This window comes from Geotrypetes seraphini, chromosome 5 (genome assembly GCF_902459505.1).
Source record: "Geotrypetes seraphini chromosome 5, aGeoSer1.1, whole genome shotgun sequence".
Lineage (NCBI taxonomy): Eukaryota > Metazoa > Chordata > Amphibia > Gymnophiona > Dermophiidae > Geotrypetes > Geotrypetes seraphini.
This window is the reverse complement of record NC_047088.1, coordinates 41,199,003-41,221,742: the sequence shown is the minus strand read 5'-3', so window position 1 is coordinate 41,221,742 and position 22,740 is coordinate 41,199,003. Positions and strand designations below refer to the sequence as shown.

The 22,740-nt window shown below is 41.3% G+C and overlaps 1 protein-coding gene across 1 annotated transcript in view; it reads left to right on the top strand.

Moving 5' to 3' along the window:
• The window catches only part of LOC117360557 (transmembrane 9 superfamily member 2-like), a 198,770-nt gene that overhangs the window by 28,712 nt on the left and 147,318 nt on the right, over positions 1-22,740 (top strand). Inside the window, exon 5 of the mRNA XM_033944480.1 lies at positions 22,048-22,177. Coding sequence (XP_033800371.1) covers positions 22,048-22,177 — 130 coding nt within the window. The remainder of the gene's footprint in view (positions 1-22,047; positions 22,178-22,740) is intronic.

Sequence of the window (22,740 nt, the reverse complement as noted above, 5' to 3'; positions counted from 1 at the left end):
CTCGGCTGGCTTAGCTGGCGAGCTGTGGGGGAATCTCTCCTCTGCATTTTCCAACAGCATTTGGGTATATTAGTTATTGCTCCTGTTTGGAGTATGTTTATTTCTGTTTCAAGTTCTTAGTTCTGCTTGGCTATTCGGCAGACTGATAGGAATAGGGGAAGGTACCTCTTATATACTATTCCACAGTTTTGTTTGTCTCCACCTGCTGTTCATGATGAGATATATATCCGTGTCTGGAGAAGCTAAAAGAAAGTAAATTAGCAGGTAAGAACCTAATTTCTCCTTATGTTCTTAACTGACGCATTTCAATCACTTTATTGAAAATTAAATCATTTTCCCTACCTTTGTTGTCTGGTGACTTTATTTTTCTGTGCTTTTAAGTATGTTTACAGGGCCTTCTTGTCCATTGACTGTTTTTCTCTTCGTCTTCACTTTCTGCCTTGCATTAATCTTTGGGATTGAAAAAACACTACCCTAAACATTTCTCCTTCCCTCCTTTCTTTCCTCCCCATCCATCTCGCCCTCTCTATGTCTAACACTTTCTGCCTCCTGCACGCTTTCTCTCTCTGTCCTTGCCTCTTCCCTCGAGTGGCATCCCTCCTTCCTACCCCCCAACCCAACATGCTTTCTCCCCAGGCACCATCTCACCCTCCCTCCAGTGTGTAGTACCTTTCCTTTCCCTCCCTCTCTCGAGGTCTAATGGCACCTCTTCCCCCTTTTACCTCCCTTCTGTCCAGCAGTACCCCTTCTCTCTTCCCTTCTCTCCTGTCCAGCAATACCTCTCCTTTCTATAGCCTAGCAGCAGCTCACTGTATTCTTTTAACTTATAACTGGTTATAGCTTCTCTCTGCTCCAAAAGCAACAATAAATGAAGTCTATTTCTCCAGGCCCAATAGGAGGGAGCCACCGCCGTGGTCCACACCAACAGGATTATATTTTTACCCAAAACTCCAACCCGCCGCATAAACTGCCTCTGTCTTTGCAGAGGAAGCCGAAAAGCTTCATACTTATCCAGCAGGAGGCCTGCTGCGGACAACGGTATGGTACAATCAAAAAGAGCCTTCACATAGTGGACCACCTGCCTCCAAAAACGCTTAACATGTGGACACAAACAAAAGGCATGGATAAAGGAATGGGCGTGATAAGTACATTTCTGGCAGTCAGGTGATGGCACAAACCCGGAATGGTAGAGCTGGCTCTGTGTATAGTATGCCTGATGGAGCACCCGAAATTAACATTCCCGCAGGTCAGCATTAACCGAAATGCTCGGTATCAGGTGAATCAGAGCCGCCAAATCCAAGGAAGCTGGGGGAATGCCCAAGTCGGCACACCACTTTTTATGCAACACCCCCCTACTAGGAGGCGGAGTTAGACTTTAAACAACATTATGCAACCCAGAGACGGTGAAGCCATCTTCTAAGAAAGGTTGTAACATCTCCTGAAAACGGGCCTCAATTGGGAAAGTCAATCTAACCCGATCCTGCAATTGAATATAATGCTTCAATTGCTGAAAAGCCAAAAAATCTCCCAAGGATAAGTGGCACCGAGTCCGAAACTCCTCCCATGACAATAGTGTGCCGTCCGCCCTTAAAGCATGATGCAAAAGAATAAACCCTTGAGCGCTGAGTTTCCAGAAACTGACAGTGTCAGACCCAGGGAGAACTGCCGATTACCCTGGATAGGCAGGTAATCAGTCACCTGAGGGTTGCCACCCCATTGCCCCTACCAAAAACGACCAGATATCCCGCAAGGAACGCAACAGTAAACTACGTTTAAAAACATCCGGGGAGATGACGTTGAGATGTATGAAGGAGAGAAAAAGGAGACTCCAGGGAGCAAACAAAGCTGTCTCCAGTTGCTTGGGAGTGTAGTCTTGATGATCCAAGAATCAGTCCCCCAAATAATGGCATCAAACATGCCAAGTATAAGCCTGAAAATCAGGAAGACCCAATCCCCCCGTTCCGCCACGCTCCCACCATTAACTTAAACACCATCTTCGGCTTCTTCTCATTCCAACAGAACCGGGAGATCAAGGAGTACAGCCGCCGAATATCCTTCTTCAAGAGCCACAACGGAAGGAGCTGCAGGACATATAACCATTGACGAAACAAGGACATACTTAGAAACATAGAAACATAGAAAGATGACGGCAGAAAAGGGCCATAGCCCATCAAGTCTGCCCACTCTATTGACCCACCCCATTAAGTCTGAATGCTAATGACCTGTTCCTTAACGTCGACCCTCGTAGGGATCCCACGTGGATGTCCCATTTATTCTTAAAGTCGAGCACGCTAGTGGGCCTTGATCACCTGCTCCGGAAGTCTGTTCCAGTGATCTACCACCCTTTCTGTGAAGAAATACTTCCTGGTGCCACCACTAAAATTTCCCTCCTCTGAGTTTGAGCGGGTGCCCCCTTGTGACCGAGGGTCCTTTGGGAAAGAATATATCGTTTTCCACCTCGACACGACCCGTGACGTACTTAAATGTCTCAATCATGTCACCCCTTTCCCTGCGCTCCTCTAGGGGTATAGAGCTGCAGTTTGCCCAGTCTTTCTTCGTATGAGAGACCCTTGAGCCCCAAAACCATCCTAGTGGCCATCCTCTGGACCGACTCAGCTCGAAGCACATCTTTCCGGTAATGTGGCCTCCAGAATTGCACACAGTATTCCAGATGGGGTCTCACCATGGTTCTATAGAGTGGCATTATGACTTCAGGTTACGGCTGACGAAGCTTCTATTGATACATCCCATCATTTGCCTTGCCTTTGACGAGGCCATTCTCTACTTGTTTGGCAGCCTTCATGTCTGCACTGATGATTACCCCCAAGTCCCGTTCCTCTGAGGTCCTAGCTAGCGTTTCTTCTCCATTCAAGGAGTATGTTCTGCATGGATTTCCTCTGCCGAGATGCATGACCTTACATTTTTTAGCGTTGAAGCCTAGCTGCCATGTCGAGGACCAGTTTTCTAACGTGATCAGATCTTGTGTCATACTATCCTGTAGGTTGCTTTCACTTACTATGTTACACAGTTTGGCATCATCGGCGAACAGTGCTACTTTACCCTGAAGCCCCCAGGTCAAGTCCCCTATGAATATACTAAATATACTAAATATACTAATACTAAACAGCTATACTCTCCCATATAAGGAAAGGGGGAATGAAGCCCAACGGGACAAAAGCTTCTCAGTAACGCGAAACAAAGGCTCAACATTACTGCGGTACAGAGTCGACGCCCGGGAGTCAAGACGATACCAAGATACCGGAAAGAAGTAGAAGACCATTGTAAAGGAAACTGACCTGGGCAAGAATTGCGGAGCTGCGAGGGCATTGCCAAAGATTTGTCAAGGTTCAACTTAAAGCCAGAGTAAGCCCCATATTCTTGAAAAGTATCCATTAGATTAGCCAAGGATACTACCGGATCCGAGAGATGGACCAGAAGATCGTCCGCGAAGGCTGATAATTTAAATTCAGCCGTGCCTATCCGGATCCCCTTGATAGACCCATTATTTAAAATATCCCTAAGCAAAGGGTCCAAGGACAAAGCAAAAAAGTAAAGGGGATAGAGGGCAGCCCTGCCTCGTTCCGCGACTAATCGGCAATGATGCCGAGCGAGCCCATTGGCCTACACAAAAGCTTGAGGCGAATGATAAAGAACCCGTAATGGCCTCCTGGAAAAAAAACACACAAACCATATTTGTTCAAGACCGCAAAGAGGAACTGCCATGATGCCCGGTCAAAAGCTTTTTCGGCATCAAAGCTGACGACAAGTGATGGAATCTGCATCCGCTCAACATATTCCAGCGTAGCCAGTATGGCTCTTATGTTCGAGTGCTTGTACGGCCTCGTACAAAAACCATCTTGAGGCGAAGCAATTAACTGTGGCAAATAACGGGCCAGGCGATTGGCCAAAATTTTGCAAACAGTTTAGCAACATTCAAAAGAGAGATGGATCGATAAGAGGACGAGTGCGCCGGGCCTTTATGCGGTTTTAATAAGACTGATTGCGCTGTCATAAGCGAGGCCGCCAGCGAATTAAAGGACGCCGTGAGGGTGGGAACTATTAAGTCACATGCTAACTTATAGAATTCCATCTGGAAGCCATCCGGACCCGGGTCTTTCAACAATTGCCCGCCGCGGATAACCACTCGCACCTCGTCCTCTGTAAATGGTTGATTAAGAACAGCTAAATCGGAGGTGGACAATTGCGGCAGAGAGAGACCATCCAGGAATCCATTGCCTTCATCAATCCGGTGAGGTGGTATAAAGAGATTTATAATATTTTAAAAAATAGCATTAATCTCCGTATCTGTCCGGGCCATCTGGCCTCCTGACGTGTATAACTCTAAGATATTAGAGGGGCCCCTTGCTTGAAGGATTGTCCTGCCAAAAATAACTTTGCTTAATTACCGTAAGCGGTAGAATTGATATCGATAATAAGCCAGGACTTCACTGCTTGAGCATGAAGTAACTCCTGAAGAGCCTGTTGAGAGTCAGTAACTGAGACTTAAGAGTTGAAGAGGGCTACTGACCATACAAACAGCGAAACTGGCTAACCTGGGATTCCAGATGCAAAATCTCCCGATCTTCGCGCCCTACGCTGGTGACAAGTATAGGACAATATTTCACCCCGTAACACCGCCTTAGCCGCTTCCCAGAATAAAATAGAAGTGCCCTGATGTTCCAGGTGTTGTGCCTATAATCCTTCCATTTCCGAAGCAAAAATTCATGAAACATTGACATCATGGTAAAGGTGACAAGGGAATCGCCAGCGAGAAGAGCCAGGGAGACCTTCCCCCAAACGAATAGTAACAGTAATCATGGCATGATCAGACACATCAAAGGAGCTGATATCAGCCGACTCTATCCGGGAGAAAATGGACCGGGAGACTTGCCAATAATCGATTCTAGAAAGAGAGGCGTGCGCCTTAGACAAGTGTGTAAAATCCTTATCCCCCGGTGTAATGTCCAAAACTTCCAAAGCAGAGTACAGTAATGGAAGTCCCCTCTTCAAGTGGACTCTATCATGGGGCAGTGGGTGGGATTTATCAATGGAATGATCATATACCAAATTAAAATCACCCCAATAACAAGAGGAGTATCAAGAAATTGGCTCAATTTAGATATTAAAGCTGCGTAAAAGGATGGCTCATACGTATTGGGTGCATACACATTACACAGAACCAGCTCCTGACGGTTCAGGACCACCTGGGCTATGATATAGCGACCATCCGTGTCCGTCCATTGTTGTTGAACTGTAAAGGAAACCCCTTTGCGAATCAAAATCCAAATTCCTGCTTTGCGGTGTACCGCGGTGTCCCTCAATTGGTGTCCCACCCACCACCTTTGGAATTTGTTCCAGATCTGAGAGGTGAGTTTCTTGCAAAAACGCTACGCCAGCTTTCTGACAATTGAGGGCACGCAGAATTTTCTGACGTTTAACTGGAGAAGTCACCCCATTAACATTCCATGATATAAAATGTGGGGGTGCTATGGGACAAGCAATGCATAGGCTCTAAAAAGGTGAAAATACTGTTGAGGAAGAGGAGAAGAAGGGTCCCCCCCAGCCTGGGATTCCCCCTCCAACCAAATACCCAAAGGCCTTGGAGTCCTCCTATATATGTACCTGAAGGCAGGTGGGTCGACCGAGAGCAACGCGAAAAATAAAAAATAATCCCCCTCCAAAACCCTAAAAAACTGTCTACCAAAACCCTCCCAATCCCTTCCCCCCTTCCACCCCCCACTATACCATTCACCCTCATCAAACACGACCTTCCCAAGGTCTAGAGGTCTGGAGAAGTTCCTCCCGCCTCCCCTCCAAATAAAAATAGCAATACTGGACCGTTGCCCAACCAAATCATAAGAAAGGGGAACAATGCTACACAAGACTTCAAGGGCAGCCCTCCTTCCGATACCAAGAACCCACCAATAGCGACCCCCCGAAATCCCTCCCAGAAAGCCAGGGGGCCACAAAAAACAGCCCCGGGCCCCTCAAAGAAGCCACAACGCATACAATAGTCCACTACAGCGTCATCTAAGACACCATCATCAAAAAGACGCTACCTGTTGCGATGGATCATCCACTCGGTCCGGGAGGTCCTGGGCAAAGATAAGTGCTTCTGGAGCCGCCGTAAAAAAGTGCATGCGACCCACGTGTTGAATCCGTAGCCGGGCCGGATACAAAAGGGCAAATTGAACTCTCTTCCGGAAGAGCAAAGTGCAAGCAGGCGTGAATTCCTTGCGTTTCTTTTGCAAGGCAGGGGAGTAGTCTTGGAAGCATAGGATCTTCACCTTGTCATGAACCAGCGGGCCTGAGGATCTGATGGCCTGGAGAATGGCCTGCTAATGGGCTGAATTTAGCAACTTCAAGATGACTGTACGGGGTCTGGCTCTGGCTCCCCTAGAGGGCCCAGTCGATAGGCCCGTTCAATCCGTAACAGACCATGAGTGGGCGGAAAGGTCAGGGTGCGGGAAATCCAGGTTTCCAAAAAAGAATGGAGCTTACCATCCTTAATTGACTCTGGGAGACCAACCAGGCGAAGATTACCCCGCCATGATTGATTCTCCATGTCCTCAATCTTATCTTCAAGTGCCGAAACCCGAGCACAAAGACGCTGATGCTCCCCATCATTCTGCTAAACCTGATCCTCCATGGTGGCTAAGCGGGTCTGGTAAGTAGCAAATTCTCCCTGCAGCGATTCCAGCCGCGTGTCCACGGAGTCCAACTTGTCAACTAATGGCTGTAACTTAGCCGTTCGTGAGCCCTCCAGGAGTGATTTTACCTCCGTGACCACCCAAGCAGAGTTAACAGCCCAGCGAAGAAGAGGACTAACCCTCCGCCATCTTGGAGTCCCCGGCCCGGCCCCTGTCTCTCTCCTGGCGAGGCAGTCTGGAGGTCATTAAGCTGCACAACGGCTGCCCACATGTTCTTCTCTATCCAACACAGCTCCCGGTAGAGTAGGGAGAGCAGAAGAGGCGCCAATCGGCTGGGTTATTAAAAGAAAGGCAAGAGGCCGCGGGAGCTTACCTCTCCGACGTCTGCTCAGCGGCTCGATATCACATGACCCCTTTTGAAACCTTTAAAGAAAATGGCTACCATGAGTGCTGATTTGCCTTAAAAACGGCCTGGGAAAAACGCAGGGAACCGCAAAAAACAGCAATTTTATGATTTTACAGGTGGGGGTGGGGTTGGGACCAGGGCACGCAGGGAAACCACCTAAAATCCCGATTTCAGCACCCTCTAAAATTGCGAAACTCAGAGGCACACGGACATCTCAGAGACATGTGCTGCAATACATTTCAATGGCAACCAGCAATACACAGTGCAAGCACAGTGCAGTACCTCAGGAGCTGATAAAACAGAGGTCATGCTCTTCCCATGCAGGGAAGGCCAAAAAATAGGAGCTAGTATTACTATAAATAACAGTACAATCAAAGAAGTCACCAAGGTTAAGATCCTTGGAATCTTTATAGACCAGAAACTGAGCTACCATGACCAAATAAATTCACTGATGAGGAACTGTTTCTGTAGGCTTAGGCTGATTAGATCATTAGCTACTTTTCTGGATGAAGCATCTTTAAATATCTTAATGCACTCCTTAGTCATAGCAAAAATTGACTATTGCAAAGCTTTATATAAGGGAATTACTCTTAAAGAAACGCGCAGAATACAAATCATACAAAACACAGCAATAAAAATAATCACTAAAAAATAAAATTTGATCATGTGACTCCCCTTTTAAAGGAAAAATACTGGCTTCCTGTTAACCAACGAATCTCATACAAAATAGCCCTACTTTCTCATAAAATTTTTAATAAATAAAGCCCCTGCGTTTAGAAAAAATGTTTTAATTCCCTATACTCCTATAAGGATCTTTAAGATCGGAATAGAAATATCTCCTCCTAATCCCGTCACTAAAAGTCATTTACTCCAGGAGAAATACGATCTTTTCTGTCACAGCACCTCAAATCTGGAATTCTCTCCCAGCTAACATAAGGGGTGAAAAATCACTTGGCAAATTTAAAAACCTATTAAAAAGTTAGGCTTTTTTAAGGAACCTTTTAATTAAGCTATATACATTTTAAAATTCTCCTAGACTTTCTTTTCTTTAGAAAGAGCTATAAGTAAAATCGATCAGGTAATCTTTTACCCTTCTTTTTGTTTCAAATTTCTACCCCTGTTATATTTACTTTATAATTGTATTTAATCCTTTTTATTTTTTCTTGTGTTTGGTTGGTATGTAGTTATGTAAATCATTGTCTAGTAAAATGTTATTTGTTTATGTCACCCTAATTTGCAACATTTTTTGTAAATCGCATTGAAGTAAGATTTTGTGATCAAATCAAAATTTTATTAAACTTGAAACTTGATAAAACTGGATTTTGAGGTCTTCTGACCGCCTCACCTTCTCTGCCACATCAGATCACGACCACCAGGACCCCTCAGGGGATTTAGGGAAGATACGCGGTCCGGTCCCGATCCCGGTGAACCTCCATGGGACCGCAGCAGCTTGTGCTCTACCCCTCATTGGATGAACCTGGGGTGAGATGACTCCTGATCTGGAGACCCTACCCTCTTTTCCTTTATGTCTCATACCCTTTGTATTAAGTCTTTGTATCAATCTTAATCCCTCAGTTTTTTTTATTTTTTATTTCTACAAATTGTATTTCATACTATTGTAAACCGACCAAATACTTGTGATGGTCGGTATATCAAAATTTTAATAAACTTGAAACTTGAGGGCTTATTGCAGGTTCTGCTAACAGTGCACCCCCAGAAGCAGACAATCTTTAAGGAAAAGTCGGCGATCTCCCGCTGAAGGATCACTCCCCCAGAGTGAATACATAGCACTTGGGCAATACCTGTGGTACTGAACAAAATAAAAGACTAGGAATTGAGAAATAAAATCACGAGCAGAGTAAACTAGAAGTTTGCAGCAAGGCTGCAGAAAACAAACAGCTTAGAGGGGAGTGCCAGAGAGATGACCTAGCAGAGGAGGATGGATTTATTTGTAAGTTCTGCAGCCAAGGCTGGAATAGATGCAGAACCTTATGGTGAAGCTTCCAGAAGTTATTGTCGAATGGAGGCGCGCGTAAAGTTTAAATTTGCCTGCTTCTGCTTCAAAGCACTACACGGACTTGCCCCTAAATATATAACTGACCTTTTCATCTTCTCAGCCAACAAACACAAGAGAAGCTCACATTCCAACTTCGTTTCCCCCCCCCCCCAGTGAAAGGTTGTAAACATGAACATCTTCTCTCGCACCAAGCAGCATCATGGGGTAAAGACCTAGAACAATTGCTTTCGCCCACTACTTATGAGGAATTTAGGAAACGTCTGAAAACACACCTGTTCCTAAAGTATCTAGACAACTGATCCTCTTCTCTCTCCCCTCTATAGCGATTAACTTGTTCTATTAAATCACTCTCTCCTCAAAAATGGATTTCCTGTCCTATTAACCCTCTTTCTTCCTCCCCTCTTAAAGTCCAATCCAATTATGTACCTTTGCTTAATCTTTGTAAACCGCATAGAACTTCACGGTATTGCGGTATATAAGCTGTTATTATTATTATTATTATTATTATATTGTATAGAGCAATTTTCCCCCAACAGGGAGAGGGATATGCTCACCAGATCTGTAATTTATTTTCCATAATTGTAGGTGGAGCGTGCACATTCATTGTGTATAAATGGGATATATCTTTCGGAATCCAGATACCTAAGTACTTTATAGCGTCTTCTGCCCAAACTGGAAACCAGAGTAGAGAGAAAATTAATTGATCACGCCCAACATGGCTTTCAACGAAATCAGCGGTTGCGTTAAGACCAGCAAGAGGTCATCCACGAAGGCCAAGACTTTAACCACACTCCCCCCCCCCCACCAGGACTCCCGAGACCGCATCATTTAACATGAGGGTATGTAACAGGGGTTCCAAGTACAAAACAAATAACAATGGGGAGAGCGGGCAGCCCTGGCGAATACCTCGTCCTATAGAAAAAGAGGCAGAGCACCTCATTCACCAACAATTGCGCTGTAGGTTAATGATATAAAGCATGGAGAGCTGCCGAATACCTGTCAGACCCATATAGTTGAGCAAGTTGAAAAGATAATCCCAGCAAACTTTTCAGTGTCCAAACAGGCCAAAACCGTGGATGTAGCTGTGGATTGACAACGGAAACAGATACTAGTACTTTACGGACATTAGCCTTGGACTGCCGGCACCTATTCCAGGCAGATCAGTGTAGATAAAATAGGGATAGCCAGTCCGCCAGTATACACGCCAGGAGTTTGATATCAACATTCAAGAGAGATATAGGGCAGTGTGAGCATGGGACCTGAAAGTCTTTACCTGGCTTGGGGATCAAGGAAATCAGGTCCACATTGGACTCCTTCAGGAAGCGCCCCTCAAGAATAACCTGGTCAAAATGGGACAGGAGTGGGGCGCATAATTGTGGCATAAGCATCTTATAAAATTGGGATGAGTACCCATCCCGGCCAGATGTGTCGCATTACTCAAAGATTTTAGACTTTTCTGCAATTGTCTTGCTGTTAAAGGACCATTCAGGACTGCCACGTGATCCGGCGTGAACTTGGGAAAAGAAAAGTCTGCTAAATAATCTGCGAGAGAGGGTCCCATAGCAGAAGTGTCAGGGGAGGCATACGTCACTAAAAATTTATAGAAAATGTCAATAATTTCCTGAGATTTATGGCAGAGAGTCCCCTGACCATCCCTGAGCCCAAAAATATAACGAGAGCCCTGCCAGGTATTAGCAACTCGAGCTAACAATTTCCTTGAGTGGTTACCATGCCTCTAGAAATTGTAGCATCTGTAAAGAAGATATTTCTTGGTCCGCTCATGAAGAAGCGTATTCAATGCAGTTTGGGTAGACAAGTAAGCCTCCTTGGCGGCTCGAAAGGGAGTACGAATATAAGTAGCCTTTGCCTTGTGAAGCTGCTGTTCCAGTGTAACAATACCATTATCAATCTGCAAGATGTCGCCACGTAATAGAAACATAGAAGATGACAGCAGAAAAGGGCTACAGCCCATCAAGTCTGCCCACTCTGCTTACCCACCCCCTGTCTATGCCCTAATGACCCAATTTTCTTATCTTGACCCAATTTTCTTATGCTGACCGCCTTGAGAGTATCCCAGTACAAAGTTGTAGTAGCCTGACTAAAGTCCTCACATTTCTTCAGGAGATAATCCTGAAAGTGTGTATTGGTGTACAAATAAGCAGGGAAATGCCAATGAAAGGCACCCTGCACTGCTGAAGGACGTTCTAGTTCCACCCAGGAGATCGCATGGTCTGACACTTCAATTGGCTCTTCTGGAACAGAGAAGGAGAGAGCAAAATGTAGTTAATGTGCGACATAGTAATGTGTGCTCTAGAGAGGTGCGTGTAGTCTTGAGCAGACGGGTTCAATAGGCGCCAAGGGTCCATGACCTCTCAAGTGTCGCAGAGAAGGGCTTACCCTTTCTGCGGCCTAATACCAAGCCCTTGGAGGCAGCGATCAAGGCTTGGGTCTAGCACTTGGTTGAAATCGCCCGTGAGTACCATGGGCAAGTCAGCAGAATTGGTGATAGTTTGAGTCGGTTGCTGAAAAAACGCATTCTTGTAGTTATTAAGGGCATAAATGGCTAATAGAAGAAAGGTTAGATGCGGCATCTGCACCCTCAGTAACACGCATCTCCCATAGGCATCACACTGCAACTGCACAACTTGTCCCAGAAACCCTTTCTTAATGAGAACTGCAACACCTCCTTTTTTCTGCAGATTAGAGGAGGAAAATACCTAGCCCACCCAAGCTGTAGCCAATTTTGCTTACTCAGCTGCAGTCATAAGAACATAAGAACATAAGCAGTGCCTCCGCCGGGTCAGACCATAGGTCCATCCTGCCCAGCAGTCCGCTTCCGCGGCGGCCCTAAACAGGTCACGACCTGTCTGAATCACCAGAAGGGGCCCCCTTGCCACCTTGGTTTTCCCATTGAGTCCTATCTTCCCATCGAAGTCCTAACCCTCTGGTCTTGCACATGCACTACCTGGTTGGGTTTCTATACTTATTACCTGGTTTGCTTTCTATACCTGTGTTACATCCCAGCACCTCTCTCCTCATCCCAGGTCCTCCCCCTTGGCCACGACCTCTAGTTCACCCATCTTGGCCATGAGGCTTCTTGCATTTGCATATAAGCACCGCAGGTCCCGTCGTTTTTCCTCCACCTCTGTATTTACCTGGGCCACCTCCCCTTGAATTTCGGGCAGTTCTCCTGTTCCCTGTGCTTCTGCTTTGCCCTCAGGCTTTACCCTCGTAGCTTTCGGTTTCCCCACATTCCCGCCACCCCACTTCCCCGCTTTTCCTCTGGGTTTTCTAGCCCTACCGGCCCCCTCCTGGGCTATCATCCCTTGAGCCTCCATTTGATCCCCCTCGCCTTGTGGCACCTCTATATTGCCCTCAGCTTTTGCCCTCGTGCCACCCAGTCCCCTTGTGTCTCCATGCCCCTTAGTCTCCTCCCAGCAAGCTCCCCTTACCTGATGTTTCCCTCGCTGTCTGATCATAAGATCCACCGGTCTCTCTACTTCCTCCTTGCAGTCAGCCCGTTCAGCATCTGTTCTGGATACTGTTGTCCGATAGCGTCAACATCAGATCAGCTTTCGGCTTTCCCCCTCTCCTCAGTTTAAAGCCCTCTCGATCTCCTTCCTCACATTGGCTGCCAGTAGACTAGTTTCCGCTGTGCTCAGGTGCAGGCCGTCCCGCCGGTAGAGCTTACTCTTTCCCCAGAAGGACGTCCAGTTCCTCACAAAGTGGAAGCCTTCCTCCTGGCACCATCTCCTCAACCATGCATTCACAGCCCGGAGGTCTGCCTGCCTCTTTGCATCTGCTCTCGGTACAGGCAGGATCTCTGAGAATGTCAAATTGGTTTCCTGGATACAGGCAATATCAGCAAACCTCCGTTTCAGCTGGGAGAGGATCTTGGATCTTTTAATTGGGGAGGTGATGCCGGTTACATTCCAGGTAAGGATTTTCAACATATTCCTCGTCAGTTTAAGTTATGCCCAGAAATCAGAAAAAGAAAACTACAGTACAAATAATAATAATAATTTTATTTTTGTATACCGCCATACTCAGGGAGTTCTAGGTGGTTCACAGCAGTTAATCAAAAAATACAAAACAGCAGTAAATACAAAACAGCAGTTAAAAATACAAACACTGAAATCATTGAGGTTAACAGTTATCATCCTCTGGGCTCCCAGCCCACACCAAGAAGAATATATGAATAAGATATAGGGTAGGCAAGTCGGGAGTATTCTTATCACAAAACCCAAGACACTGGCAGAGAATGAAAAATGGGCACCCAAATAGCCTTGTGCCAAAAGATACAAGACAAGCTGTATGAAAAGGAAACAAATCCAGAACAGTGAATATAGTACTCACCCAAAGCTAAACCTTTCACCCCCCATCCCCACCATCCCATCCTTCTCTCCCCCATCTCAAAACCAAACCCATCGCCCCCCCCAAAAAAACGTGTCCCTTCTTCAGCCCCTGACAAACCCAATTTAGCTCACTCTGCTCCACCTAGGTGGACCGGAATGAAGAAGTCATGCCCGATGTGGACAGGGCTCCAGCCCTGCCCCCCCACCCACCCGGTCTCAGAGCCATCCTAAGAAGCTTCACCTATCCATTCAGCCCAGAGGACAAGCACCACATACATTAACTAGCCAGCCATATACAAGTAACATGCTCGCAAGCACCTCTGGGTTTGGGAAAGAGAGCAACCCCATAAAAGGGAAACAAAAAAGGAAAAGCAAAAATTCCGAGAGAGGAGGGGCGTGGCTTGGACACGCATGAGGAAGGTCGGCTAACAGAAGAGCTCCCTGAAAAAAAGTCCTTGAAAGAAAAAAAAAAGTTACTAAAAGTGGAGATTTAAGAATTATTTAATGATAAATAAAGAAAAAAACGCGATGGCTTCAGGAAAACAAAATAAAAATGATTTTTGCGGTCTCGGGAAGCAGCAAGAGAGCAAAGCCTGAACAAGAAATAGGATCAAAAACAGGAGATCCAGAAGTAATGAAAGAATTGAAAGAAATCAAAGAAATGCTTTTACTTCTTACTAAAAAAGTTAACAATTTAACTGAAGATGTATCCACGTTAAATAAAAAAATGGATTTAATGGAGTTAAAGTGCAATGACATGGAAGAAAGATTAATAACAGCTGAAAAAGAAATTTCTAACAACATAAATGAAAAAAAGAAAATTGATTTACTTACTAAAGAGTTGGAGGATCAATCGAATCGTGAAAGAAGGAGTAATATTCGTCTGATTGGTCTCCCGGAAGGAGCAGAGAAAGGAAATCCGGTGGCATTTATAGAAAATTTACTACCTAAACTACTTCCTCTAAAAACCAAGTACCCCATAGAGATTGAAAGAGCACATAGAGTGCCTACAAAAAGATCAGGAAGGTATCAAGGACCGAGGCCACTGATCTTTAAACTGTTGCGCCACCAGCAGGTTATAGAAATTTTTCAACTTGCAAAACAAAATAAAAGATTACAATTTCAAGATGCCCGCATTCATTTTGTTCCAGACTTTGCAAAAAGTACGGCGATCAAAAGAAAAAAGCTCCTGGACTTGAGACCACAACTAAGAGAAATGGGAGCAAAGTTTGGTATAGTATACCCGGCTAATATGAAAGTAACTATTGCAGATAAAACTTTAACTTTTGACAATGCAGAAGAGCTACAAAAATTTATACAAAGCCAAGAATTACCAATGTCACCTTAATTTCTCTTTATTATATGTTATATTATTTTAACTGGAAAAACTTTTATTTTATTTTATGATATACACTTATTAAAATAATATTGTTTACCCATAGCAACGATTTAGAATGTTTTTAACCTTATTCAAAATTACACTTCAACGTTCTTTATGCTAATGATATGGCCTGGCTAAGTATTCCATAATGGAATGAAACAGTTAAGGCATCAGCTGAATTCTATTGATCTCAATTATAATTTTTAATATTAGGAAAAACTGTATGCGAATTGATTGTAGGATGGAGCTTCCTTCCTTTAAAATAGCAGTAAGACTATTTGAACTATATGCATGTGACTAATTTAACCCCTCAAGCAAATTGAAAAGATAATCAGTATTTCAACATCTTTACTATTCTTTAATACTACAAATACTACAAATCCCAGACATTAATGCGAAAGAATCTGCGAATAAGAAGACTTCACGAAACCGGAAAGAGGAATTATAAATAGGAGATGTTATTTCTCGAATGGATATTAAAGAATTACTTCGCTGTATAACAAACTATTAAAATAAAATATGAATGGAACAGAAACAAAGACCAACTTATATCTTAAAATTGAACGACGAAGAAAAATAGAAATCACCTGGAATACAACAAAATGTGATAAGAATATTGAACTGGATATAAAAATACAAAGAGGCGGTGAAAGAAGAAGGAATGATTTTCTACGAAGAAGGAAGTACTGAACATTAAATATTAGTAAATAAAGAGCACGATATAAGAATAAAAGAGACTTCTGCGTTTGAAGGGGGGGAGCTCTGGAATATAATTTTTTTTTTTTTTTTTGTCGCATACTTAACCTATACCTTATATATCTTTTAATCTTTTCATGTTTTTAAAGATTAATATTATAGAAAACAGTATATGATTGGGTTTGATATAATGAAAGATTATTTCATTTTAATATATATAAGTATAATATGATTATACAATGTGATATTTTTAAATTTATAAAATTAAATATATTTACATAAGATTTAAATTAAGGTCAAAAATAGTAATGGAACATATAATTTGATATACAGGAACCATAGAAGGGAACTTAAAATATAATCTATATTATATGATTTATTAGATTTAGATTAAAATAAGAGTGTATTGAATAATAGAATAATAAATTAATTTAAAGTCTATATTAACATAAAATCTCAACTGGATTTATAGAAATATGAAATGTCAAGGAAAATATTAATTATCTTTAAAACTACTATAATATATATGACTTATTTGTGAATCTTAACAGATTTGGACTTTCAGGGAGTGTTTTTTGATACCGATCTAATATGTGTGTTGCCAAGTGTGCACTGCTATTAATTAGGGGGGAGGGAGGGTGGGATGGGAGGAGAGGGGAAATGGGAATGGGAAATTATATTGTTACAATGTATGGATATCTGATCGTAAAACTTATATTACATTTAAATCAAAATAGTTCTAAAATTTTAAATGGATATTAAAATATATACAATTAATGTCAATGGTTTAAATCATCCTATCAAAAGAAACAAATTATTAGGATTTCTCCATAAGCAAAACGCCGATATATACTTTATACAAGAGACTCATCTCTCAGATAATGAATCTAGGAAGTTAACAGGGGGTTGGATATCAAAATGTTTCTATTCACCTGCTTTAGGAAAAAAGGCTGGGGTAGCGATCCTGATAAATAAGAAATGCACTGCAAACTTTAAATTAATAAATTTTGATCCTTCAGGAAGATGGGTACATATTAAAATGGATTTGGGAAGTACAACCCTTGATTTATTTAATCTTTATGCTCCTAATTCAAATCAAAAGGAGTTTTTCAATCAAATTCAACAGATATTACTACCACTGGCTACTTCTAACTTAGTAGTAGCTGGAGATTTCAATGCTGTAATGGATCCAATTATAGACAAAAAACCAAGTAAAATCATAAAATCTTTAGGACTAGATAATTTAATACAATCTTGTAATTTAATAGATATATGGCGTATCCTTCATTTTAATGATCGGGAATATTCTTTTTGTTCTCAAGTCCATAAATCTTTTTCAAGAATTGATTATATATTTGTAAATAATAACATAGCGCAGCATGTATCAAAAGCAGTAATTGATCCCATTATAATTTCAGACCATGCTGGTGTGTGGATTAACCTTCAGAATTACAATAATGATCAATTTAATACAATATGGAGATTTAATAATGATTTATTAGCAGACTCGAAATTCTTAGAAGATCTTAAAGCAAAAATGCAAGAATTCTTTCAATTTAATACTTCTGATGACATTAATATAGAAATTTTATGGGATGCTTTTAAAGCAACAATGAGAGGAAATATAATTTCATATTCAGCTTTTATTAAAAAACAACTTAAAAAACAATATGAAGATATGGAAAAACAAATAAAAATTTTAGAAAATAAATTAATTACAAAATGGGAAAAACAATACATTACAAGAGTTGTTAAAAGTAAAAGTTAAATATAATGAGATTTCTTCTCAAATTGTGAGGAAAGATATTTTCAATAAACAAGTACAATATTATGGCAATTCAAATAAAGCAGGAAAATTATTAGCAAATTTTCTTAAAGCAAAGAAAAGAAAATCTAAGATTATTGCAATTAAAGATATACAAGGTAACACACATACCAACACAAAAGATATTATAACACAATTTCTTGATTTTTACAAGGAATTATACACTTCTAATTCTTATAAAAATAAAGAACAAGACGGATTAACTTTCTTAAATTCTTTTATTGGACCGAATATTCCGGATCATATAAAAGGAAGTTTAGAAGAACCTATATCTTTAAAAGAAATAGAAACAGCATTGAAGTCTCTTAGAGTTGGATCCGCTCCAGGTGGAGATGGTTATACTGTTGAATTTTATAAATCATTCCAAAATATCATATTACCATATCTGTTAAATTTGTTTCAATATCAAATAAAGAATGAAAATATATCTGGTACTATGGCAGAATCGATAATTATAGTCTTACCAAAACCAAACAAAGATCCTACTCTGGTTTCAAATTACAGGCCTATTTCATTATTAAATGTGGATAATAAATTAATGGCTAAAGTATTAGCATTAAGATTGGCAAAAGCTCTTCCTTTCATTATTGATGTACATCAAACAGGATTTATTGCTAAAAGACATTCATCAGACAATACTAGACTTGCATTCCACTCATTAAATTTAGCAAAAAATATAAATGATCCAGTTTTTTTAATTTCTTTAGATGCAGAAAAAGCTTTTGATAGAGTGGAATGGAATTTTATATATCAAGCTTTACATTGGTTTGGTATAGGATCCGGTTTTATTAAAATGATTCAGACATTGTATAGCTCTCCTGGAGCAAGATTATATATTAACAATAATTTATCAACTAAATTCAACTTGCATAGGGGAGTTAGACAAGGATGCCCTTTGTCTCCATTACTTTTTGATGTTGTCCTAGAACCTTTATTAATTGCAATAAAAAAAACTAGGGAAATAAAGGGAATCTCATTTACCAGTTTTGAATTTAAATTATCTGCATATGCAGATGATATATTATTATATTTAAGAGAACCGGAAATTACTATTCCATGTATGCTTAATTTAATAGAAAAATACGGTACATTTTCTGGATATAAAATTAATTGGAATAAATCTGAAATCCTCCCAATTAATGTTCATTGTACCAAAGGATTATTTGATCCATATTCATTTATTTGGAAAGAGGATGGAATAAAATACTTAGGAATTATGATCAAAAATACAATTGAAGACACAGTCAAAGAGAATGAAAAACTTTTATTGAAAAAAAATAACAGAAATGTGTGAGCAATGGAATCCATTACATCTTTCTTGGTGGGGAAGAATTCAAACAATTAAAATGATGATATTGCCTGTGGTTTGTTACCAAATGAGTATGATTCCAATATTTTTTCAGGGGTCATTTTATAAAAAACTTAACAATATTCTTACAAAATTTGTTTGGTGTGGGAAAAGACCAAGAATCGCTTTAGTATCATTACAAAGACCAATTATGGAAGGGGGGGTAAATTTTCCAAATTTTTATAGGTATCATCAAGCCTATATTTTAAGACAGGGTATGTATTGGATCCTCCCAGATCTCTTAGAAAATGTACCAGATTGGCTGTATTTAGAATGGCGGCTCCTGTTCCCTTTAAATCCAGAACACTTAATTTCTATATCAATGCCTATAAGATACAAAGAACACAGAATCTTATTAGATACTTGGAAAACATTAAGATACATAAATAATCTGACACCAGAACCAATTGCTAAATCCCTAAATCAATCAATATGGGTAAACTCCAGGATCAGAATTGGCGGATTTAAAATCGTCTGGAAACAATGGATAACTGCAGGAATAAGAACATTAAATGATGTCATATCAGAAGGTTCCTTGCTTAGTTTTTCACAATTGCAAAATAAATTTAGACTAAATAAAACACAATTTTTTAAATGGATGCAATTGAAGCAAGCCATTCAGGTAGGGTTCCCTGAATGGAAAATTCTCAATACTCAATATAGTTTGCAAGTTTTATGTTTCCAGACGGATTTCTTGGGTCACCAAACCGCAAAATGGTATAAATTAATAAATGGATTTCTAAATAAAAAAAAGAAAACTGGAATTAGGGATATTTGGAGCATTGAGATTGGACAGACAATTTCTGCATCTCAATGGCCAAAATTCTGGTCCTGGAGATTAAGATTAACAAAGTCAGCATCTATGAGTCAAACATGGTTATTTTTATTACATAGAGTGTTATGGACCCCGACGCGCTTGCAAAAGATAGATAATACTAGATCTAATAGATGTTGGCATTGTAAAATAGAAGTAGGGACATTGGATCATTTAATTTTTTTTTGTCCCTGTATAAAAGCTTTTTGGAATTTAATTTGGCCCCAAATAAATATATTACTAGAAAATCACGTAGGACTCTCATATGATACCATATTATTCGGTACTGCAAGGAGAACACAGAGTCCAATATCAGCAAATAATAATAAATTACTTTTAATATTGACAGGAGTTGCCATGCAGCAAATCACACAAAATTGGAAAGATTTTACCAAACTAAATTATACATTCTGGTGGAACTCGGTATGTCACATTTACAAAATGGAGAAAATTTTGGCTTTACAACAAGGAAATATTAAAAATTTTAAGAAAATATGGGATCCATTGACTAATTATTCTAGAGATCAGATATCTTAACACATTGATAATAGTAATATAGGGTTAGGGTGGGAAATATAGATATTAATATGAAAGAAAAATGGAAAAACAATTAATAGGGGAAAGGGATGAATATCTATGATATGAATTTGTACATACATATTTATTTTATTATACATTTTATAATATGTGATTCATGTATTGAAAGAATGAAAATTCTATAAATAAAAAGTTAAAAAAAAAAAAAAAAAAAATTCCGAGAGGTACAGTGGCCCAGGACAAGAAGGAGCCGCCAGATTGTGCAGCACTAGAACCCCCCCTCCACTAAAGTGATCGAGTCCCGCAGCGGAGCTCGAGGGTCTAGCAGTCTGGCACCTCCCCCACTAAAAGAGAGAATAGGGAGCAACATGCACCTTGTGCGATCAAGCCTGCCGATTTCCAAGCTGAAAACAAGTTGAGAAAGACCACGTGGTATACAGGTCGCCATGGCCCAGAGATACAAGAAAAATGGCACCTCCACAAGCCACGGAGCACTTAACAGACAAGCAGTCTGTGGCCGCGCACCCAACACCTTCAAGCATGCGCCCCCACCCCCATACACACAGTGCTCCCCAGACATACAATACCCCAGTCATCCAAGTCACATTCACCCCCCCCCCCGACCCCACACAGTCATTCCACTGGCATCTACCCCCCAGAAAACAGAGAGGAGTGCTAATAACCTCAAGGAAAATCATACAACATTATCCACATATGGAGGGAGCAGAGTTAATCATGATTAAGCAGTGTCCATACAACTCATAGCTAGTAAAGACTACAACTAGCTGTCCCCAGTGTGACCTGCTGCATTAAAGTACCATCAGGGAGATGTCAAGGCTCCTGGGGCAACTTATTCAAGTAAGCCCGAGCAGTATCCACGGTGCCATAGATCTTCCACCTGGTGCCTGTCCAGATCTTTAGGAGTGCTGAGTATAGCAGCATGAAGCGTTGTTTTCTGTCATATAGCTCTGAGCACATCGGGGAGAATCGCCACTGCCATTTGTGTAGACAAGGGGAGTAGTCCTGGAATAAATGGATTGTCTCCCCCTCATAGCATAAGGTATTTTTCTTCAACTTGTATTGGCTCATTAGCTCCGCTTTGTGAGCATAATTGTGAACTTTAATGATCACCACTCGTGCGTATGTGCGGTCGTCCAGCTACTGGCCCAGGTGGTGCGATAATTCCAGGTGCACCGGCCCCATGCCCGCTGGCAATGGAAGTTCAGCCTGGAACCAAGACTCAAGAGAGGAAATTAAACGAGTATCCGAAATGGACTCAGGCAAGCCCATCACTCACAAGTTGTCTCTCCGGGAGCAATTTTCCATATCATCAAGCTTCTCAGCCTGATGTTGACGCTGCAATTGCTCCCGGAGGATGACTAGATCCACTACCGATGAGGTGGACGTGTCCTTGACCAACTCCACCCTGGACACCAGCTCTCCCATGCGTCTAGTTGTTTCAGTTAGTAAATTTTCTATAGTGGAGAGCTGCCCTGACTGCTCAAAACAGGAGTCCAGTTGTACAAATCGGGCATCCATTTGTTCGAATCAAGAATCCAGGGCGTGCATCACCGATGCTGAAAGCACCTCAAGTTGTTCAGAGGAAAGCATGAGCGTGGAGCCCGATTCCGCTGCCACAATTTTGGATCAGGTTTTTGCGATTGCTTGTTCTTTTCTTTGTCCTTACGGGTGGTTTCCCCACTCATCGCTGGGCTAATGTGCTGGATAAACTTGTCCATACAACACTCAATCCCTCTCCACGAGAATGCAGCCGAGTTAGAGACTCGATAAAGTGGGACAGGACCCGGGGCTCCAGAGCTCAAGCAAGACACATCTTGCTCTGCTCAGCACATCACGCGACTCAACCATGGCCTTTTAATCAAGATGCTGATACATTCTTACAGGATTTGCATACATGTTTCCCTTCTAGTATAACATTTTAATCTTTTTGTATGTAAGAATCATTTATATAGCTGTATGGTCAAAGTGTTTGGTTGTATTTTTGTTTTCTTTTGCAGGATCATTGATAACATGCCTGTGACGTGGTGTTATGATATGGAAGATGGGCACCAATATTGTAATCCAGGATTTCCAATAGGCTGTTTTGTTACTACAGATGGCCGTGCTAAAGATGCTTGCATTATCAATGTAAGTGGTCATAGTTGGTTAGTTCTTGGTAAAGATGTAAATATTTAGAAATTGAACTGTTTAAAACAAGTGATTCTGAAACTTGTGTTAAAGCAGCGTCAGCCAGTCAAGAATCTACATAATTTCAGATGTGACATGGAAAAGCTTATTGCTACCTGGTTATACAAGAAAAGCCTTCTAGAAATAGATGGTCCTGTAACAAATATTCCTCCTGTTTCTTTATTGAGGACTGAACTTTCCTTTAATCTGCCTTCCTTGGTTAAATAGTCATTTGTTTCTTTATTACATTCTGAAAGTTCTGATAAGTCTATTGTTAAAAAACCGCTCAGACTGTAACTTTGGATGATGTATTGAAAGCAGTGACTAGAATGAAGACTATCGCAGAAGGAATGTTGTCTCGACTTTGTAAATATAACCTCGTACAGAGATTTCCTCTGAGGAGCTGGCAGAATATGAATTTAAGATTCAAGCTATCAAACAGTTAACAGCTAATTGACAGCTAATTCCAAGATGGGTAATCTTCAGTTAAGATAAGTTTGACCATTCATTCCAGACTTTAGAAG